This window comes from Triticum urartu, chromosome 5A, assembly GCF_056163025.1.
Source record: "Triticum urartu cultivar PI428250 chromosome 5A, HENAU_Tu73, whole genome shotgun sequence".
Classification (NCBI taxonomy): Eukaryota; Viridiplantae; Streptophyta; class Magnoliopsida; order Poales; family Poaceae; genus Triticum; species Triticum urartu.
In genome coordinates this window covers 643,347,255-643,353,937 of record NC_141877.1, presented here as the reverse complement: position 1 = coordinate 643,353,937, position 6,683 = coordinate 643,347,255, and the positions used below count along the sequence as shown (strand labels likewise).

Below are 6,683 nucleotides of genomic sequence, written 5' to 3'. Positions count from 1 at the left end.
AGATGATGAGCTCAAAAATGCTATGGAAACTATTGTGAAGGCAAGGGTCGAAGCCAATGAGGTGAGGAAAATGGCAAGGAACCAAGATGCCGTGGCCGAGGAGAGGAGGTTGGCGGACGAGGATAGAAGGGTGGCGGCCGAGGAGAGAAAGGTGGCTTTGGAGGAGAGGAAAGTGAGCAACGAGGAGCGAGCTAAGTTGTTGGAATGGGAGAAGCACTTGTTCTTCTTGGACACATCTAACCTCAATGCGGCGAAAAAGAGTATGTCAATCTTGCCCAACAAGAAGTCTTGATCCAAAAAAGAGCCTTGGTTCGTGCAATGGGTGGCGGTGGCCTCGGCGCCATGGGTGGCGGTGGCTTCGGCGCCATGGGTGGCGGTGGCCTCGGCGCCATGGGAGGCATGGGTGGCTTCGGAGCCATGGGTGCACATCCGGCCGCCATGGGAGGCATGGGTGCAGCTCCGGCCGCCATGGGAGGCATGGGTGCACCTCCGGCCGCCATGGGAGGCATGGGTGGCTTTGGAGCACCCTCCGACGCTATGGCCGCCATGGGAGGCATGAGTTTTGCTTCTTTCATGGGAGGCATGGGTGCACCTCCGGCCGCCATGGGTGCAATGTCTTTCGATGTGCCTTCTCACACACATTCCCATGAAGATGCCGTTGAAGATCTTGCCAACACCGTCGGAGTTTCACATGATGCGGTGCGTGATGAGGAGAGGGAGGAAGATTCATTTTCGGAGGCGGAAGAGTCGTCTTCGGAAGATGAGGACGAAGACGAAGACGAGGAAGATGAAGATTGATGTGTCTTTCATGTCTTGAACTTTAGTTTGCATTTGAACTTGGTTGGATGAACTTGTGGGCATGAACTTTTATTCATCAACTTATTTGTGTCAAATTTCACATGTTCATTTTTGTCCAAAATATCATATATGCAAAATGCCCAGCGAGTCGCGCGCGCTGTATTTTTGCGCTCTGCTGGAGCGGCGCGCGCGCTTCATTATAGCGCGGCTGCTGGAGCCAGCGCAGGCGGGCGTGCAAAAACAGCCGCAGCGCGCGCGGTAAACAGATTTTTTGCACGCGGCGTTTAGCGCGGCTGTTGGAGATGCTCTAAAAGGACAACGGCAGCCACACAAACCTATCCTAGCTAATACTCAGAGTCATGACCTAAGCTTTTCTAACAATCTGCACTGCATGTTATATGGTCACCGGCGATTGGAAATCGCGCGCCGAGATACTTTTCGTCATTCTCCTTGGTCTCTGCATGGTATAGGGTTCCCTGATCAACGGACAATCTCCTACACTAGGTTAGTCAAGAAAAACACAAGGTTACGCTTGAATACGTATGGATATGTGGCCAACTCCGAGGAGAAAGCAGAAATGGCAAGCACCATGGACCCTGACGCTGACGCCTTTGAAATTTGTAAATGGTCTCCATCACGGGCGATCCAACCGGCTAGGTTTATACCAGGTCCAATTTCCCGTTGATGTGGACAGGCAGTCGAGTCATGTGTTTCCAGATGATGAACGATATGGAGCCGCCTAATTAACAATAATCCTCTGCAATTGAAAAAATAATGACGGCTGTGCTAGCTTAAAGTAAGATTGTGCGCACCTCATGAGGAAAGCTGCCTATCTATCTATTTTCACATCAAAGTTTAAAAGGCCTTCCTTTTCATCCGCTTGGGAATTTCCTGAAAAGAATGTGTGAACCCTGTAAACCCTCCGGCTCTGCAGTGAGTGGTGCACACAATAGAAAATTAGTCGGAGAACGTCTTTTATCGTTATGTGTTTGGACTGTTGATCAGATGTATACTGCAGCCACTCTAAAGTAATTGAATCAACCTTGACCTATGGCGGCTGCTCTAACTTTTTTATGCAGAGACTCTACAACAATCTTTCCACGGTGAATTTCCGTTAATAAAATAAACATTTATTACAAACAAAAACCAGAAAGAAAATAAAGCTAAGAAAATGCTACTTCTGTAAACTAATGTAAGACGTTTTAGATCACTAATGTAGTATCCAACTCTCATTTTCTCTAACATGGGAAAAGCAAAGGAAGAAGCCTAGAAGTAAATCAGCCCAAGGATGCAATCCATTGATCAAGGCACTCTACATTCTTTGCTTTAGTTATGCATTTGAGAAGATCTTGCAGAACTCACTCAATGATTTCTATCCTTGAAGATCTTGGCATTTTCTTTGCATCCATATGTTCCAACAACCCGATAAAAGTCAGAAACAATCCACGCATGACAATCCATAGAAGCACCCTCCCCTTGCACTGTCGCTGATTCCGTCTCCCTATCCCAGATCTCGAGTCACCCCTCTTCTCACTACCTTCTCGTCACCTCCCGAGGCTGCCGTGGGCTAAACCACATGGCTGCCAAGGACAGGGGCAGAGGGGAGGTCATTGTGTTCATGTAAGGTTCCTCCTCGGGGGTAGCTCCTTGCGGCGGCGTAGTGGGTCAGCACGTTTCTTCAAAGTTGCAAGAACGACCACTTCGAACCCAGTAGTGCAGCAAAGCTCACTGGTGTCGGGGTCTTGGGGACGCATCTGTGGCTTTCGTCGGTGGTGACACAGAGGTTGCTCCTCGGTGGCATGGTGTGCATCCGTTTGGGTCACCAGACGCAACTTGCAGGTGTCTTAGGCGACATGTGTCTGGATGCTAACGGCAGGTGCGGAGGTTGCTCCTTGGGAGGTACATGGAGCTTTTACAGGAAGCCTTGAGCCTGAATCTGGGCTTGGGTGGTCTTGTGGATGGCGAGGGACACCTGGCCATGGCAGGGCTGGAGAACGTCCGGTATGTATCGGCCTCGGTGTCCGGCCAGGCCCAGATGTCTCCATGTGTCTGCATTGGTGGCCATCGCGCACAGGTGTTGCGTGGCAGTGATGATGCATACCGGATCTGGTGTTGGGTTGGTGTCGTGGGGAGGTCATACGAGGCACATACCTTCTCTCCCGCACCGGCATCTTCATGATGCATCTAGTGGAGATGGCTGTTAGGTGTTGCTATGGTGCGCTCGGTAACCATTGGCAAGACTACTATGCAATAGTGTTGCGAAGGCGACCTCTTCCAACATCTTCTCCTTTGTCTGGCTTATTCTACGAGAGCAAACCAGTAGAATAAAAGGGGGTCATGCCATCCCACGCATCTAGATTTTCATTCACCCCCCCACCCCCTCAATCGTTCAAAAGCGAGCAAGGCTCTGGGGTGGTTCAGGTTTCATGCATGTGTGGACCAGTGCCTCATGTGGGCAACAAAATAGGGTTTCTTTCATCCACTGCGCCTGTTTAGGGGGCTGTAGACTACCAACCACACCTTAACATTTTTGTTGTTGCAATATATTAGCATCAAGCTGTTGAACAGTAGATCTGTAGATGCAAGGTAAACACGGAAAGTGCACTGAAGTAATCACTGCCATTGCAATGCTTTCCAAAATGGGGAGTAGCAATCTTTCGAGAAGCAATCCTACGAGTATTTTATTTACCTTATTTATTTTGGCTAAAAGTCCTAGACTTTTATATTTTTTTAAAAAGTCCTAGCCTTTAGGTTTTCGAAATGGAGAGTGGCACAAGATAAATACAGTATATAGTCAAGAACAGACTCTGAATGTCTAAGCCGAAAAAGGGTGACGAAAAGGACTCAATCTGTGTGGCTTCATGAGCCTGCAAACACCAAATATAAATTAAGTAAGGCAGTGATTAATTTAGTGGCAAGTAAAGCCGGCACAAATCCATTCGATGTTGCGTACCGAGCTAGAGCACCGGTCGCTTTCTCCAGTGCCAAGGAACTGCGACCGCCTTTTTTGCAGGAAACCGCGTTGGCGTAGCTTGGCATCATCACTGTAAGCTCTATATAAGCTACCCGGGCCACCACCACCTCCATCATCCAGCTTCCAGCCAGTGCAGCAGCAAGACAAGCACAGCGACGATCGAGCACTTGGAGTAGTAAGTTGATCACTTGGAGCAGCAGCAATCAATGGCAATGGCAGCAGTGGCGTCGCCGACCATGGAGGTCGATCAGGACCTCCCCGGCTTCCGCTTCCACCCCACGGAGGAGGAGCTCCTCGGCTTCTACCTCTCCCGCGTCGCCCTCGGCAAGAAGCTCCACTTCGACATCATCGGCACCCTCAACATCTACCGCCACGATCCCTGGGATCTTCCTGGTACGTTACACACAAGAACATCGTCGCATTGATCGATCAATCGATGTATGCATGTCTGAGCATCGAGCTGATGAGGAGCGTGTATGGATATGCAGGGATGGCAAAAATCGGGGAGAGGGAGTGGTACTTCTTCGTGCCGCGTGACCGGAAGGCGGGGAGCGGTGGGCGGCCGAACCGGACGACGGAGCGGGGTTTCTGGAAGGCGACGGGCTCCGACAGGGCCATCCGGAGCAGCGGTGACCCCAAGCGGGTCATCGGGCTCAAGAAGACGCTCGTCTTCTACCAGGGCCGCGCGCCGCGGGGCAGCAAGACGGACTGGGTCATGAACGAGTACCGCCTCCCCGACACCGGCGCGCCGCCGCCCCAGGAGGACACGGTGCTGTGCAAGGTGTACCGGAAGGCCACCCCGCTAAAGGAGCTCGAGCAGAGAGCCTTTGCGATGGAGGAGATGAAACAGAGGTACGGCAGCAACGGTGGGTATGGCTACGGCGGCGCGGCCAGAGCGTGCCCGGTCCCGGCTGCCAGCGACTTCTACCTGTCGTCCTCCGACGACGTCCAAGACAACTTCCTGATCCCCTCCACCTCCTCCTCCTCGGTGGCGCTGTCTGGCAACACCAGTAGTCATGACGCACCCAGCGAAGCTAAGAAGGAAGCAGACGTGGCCACGGTGACTCTGGCGTCGACGTCGTCTCTGCCGGAAGCGGGGAACGCGCCCTTCGTTCTGCAGCTCCCAGCCGCAAACCCACCCTGCGGTCTGCAGCTCCCGCCGGCGAACCATGGGATGTCAAACATGTCCAGCCTGCAGCTACCGGCGGCGAGCCACGGGGAACTGCAACTGCCAGCGGCGACCAACCACGGAGTGTTCGACTGGCTGCAGGACCCGTTCCTGACGCAGCTGCGCAGCCCGTGGCAGGATCAGCATTGCATGTCCCCATACGCCCATCTGCTATATTAACCAGATGCAAATTCAGTCGTGCATAGTACTACGAACCTAGACGTCAGTCTCTTTTTCTCTTTTGTTTAGCATGGAGTCAATTACACTGGTGATGCTACAACTTGATGTAAACGGTCACTTTGGTGCTAGAAGTTGTGGTGTACATTGAAGTAGTGCAAAAACTTGACATTATCGTGCAAATACGGTGCTTATCTCGTTTATGTATGGAGTAGGTGCTGATCAGCCGCGTGGAGCCCGCTGTCAGCCACTCGATCAGAGAGAAGGGGCATATGACCTGAATTTTTTTAAAAACACCCTCGAAATATTTTTTCACAAAAAAATCCCTGATGTAAAAATGCCAGTGTGGCCGGTGGGGATCGAACCCACAACATCATCTACGCAAACGAGCTGCCAACAGAATTAATTATTTTATAAAATTGTTCACATATTATTTAAAAAATATTATGAATTATAACAGTTTTTGCATAATTTATAATTAGAAAAGTTAAATTACAATTCATAAAATTATTTTAGGTATACAACAGTTCAATAATTATATGCACGTTTGTATAGTTCAATATTTTTATAACTAAAAATAATGATAATTTATAACTTAAGCTGCTCATATGAATATTCATTTTCTACAATTTAAATATAAGCTCTGACTGTATAATATTTACGTATTCATTAAATATTTTAATTTTATTAAAGGCCCGTATTAACTAAATATTTTTGTATCATGCAAGGCTGTATATTTAAATGTTATTATTTAATAATAATAATTTTCATGTAATATTTGTATCACACAAATATTTGAACATATTTTTTATTAATTATGTTTTACAAATAAATTTTAAAAGGGAATAAGTGTAGAATGGGCCGCACTATCTGCAGCCCATAAAAGCTCCCCATGCTGCCGGGTTAGTACATCCAGCTTCCTTATCCAACTTTAACATGATATCTTGTTGGCGTGCTGGTTAGCCGTGTAGGTGGCGTGTTGTCGGACATGGCTTAGAGTCCAGGCGGCCTCATTTTTGATTTAATTTTCACTCTTGTCTGACCTCATAGAGGTGAAAAAAATGCCACTCTCCCACGTCAACAGGGGCTTTTTTTGTGAAAATATATATTTTGAGGGTGTTTTTCAAAAAATCAGGCCACACACCTCTTCTCTCTGGTGCAGTGGCTAACAGCGGGCCCCACGTACCTACTCAGCACCTACTTCCGTACTTCAAAGAGATAAGCACCGTATTTGCACGTTAATGCCAAGTTTTTGCACCACTTCAATGTACATCACAACTTCTAGCATCAAAGTGATCGTTTACGCCAAGTTATAAACCATCAGTGTAATTGACTCTTTAGCATGACATTTTGCAACTAAGTCTGCAGTGAAATAACTTAGGGAAATGTTTTGTGTTTGTCATTCCTGAGGCCCCACGTCTCTTGCTTTGGGCGGCGTATCAACCACCGCCTCCTTCCCGCCCCCTTTCCTCCCTCGCCATCGCCGGTCGACACTGCTGGGGCAAAGCCCCGGGCGGTGGTCGGTGTGTGTGTGGTGGTGGTGGTGGGGGGGGGGGGGTCTCCCGT

General features: G+C 49.2%; 1 protein-coding gene across 1 annotated transcript; it reads left to right on the top strand.

Moving 5' to 3' along the window:
- Positions 1–3,880: 3,880 nt before the first annotated feature.
- Positions 3,881–5,269, top strand: LOC147973687 (NAC domain-containing protein 22-like). The gene is made up of 2 exons (XM_087525072.1): positions 3,881–4,165; positions 4,261–5,269. Exons 1-2 carry the CDS (start codon positions 3,979–3,981, stop codon positions 5,118–5,120), a joined length of 1,047 nt encoding a protein of 348 aa, XP_087381198.1. The 5' UTR covers positions 3,881–3,978; the 3' UTR covers positions 5,121–5,269.
- Positions 5,270–6,683: the final 1,414 nt, after the last annotated feature.

Excerpts from the sequence above, each read along its gene's own strand:
- LOC147973687 (XM_087525072.1), top strand. The coding sequence starts at position 3,979 with ATGGCAATGGCAGCAGTGGCGTCGCCGACCATGGAGGTCGATCAGGAC. Across the intron at positions 4,166-4,260 it reads CGATCCCTGGGATCTTCCTG|GGATGGCAAAAATCGGGGAG; the intron begins GTACGTTACACA and ends ATGGATATGCAG.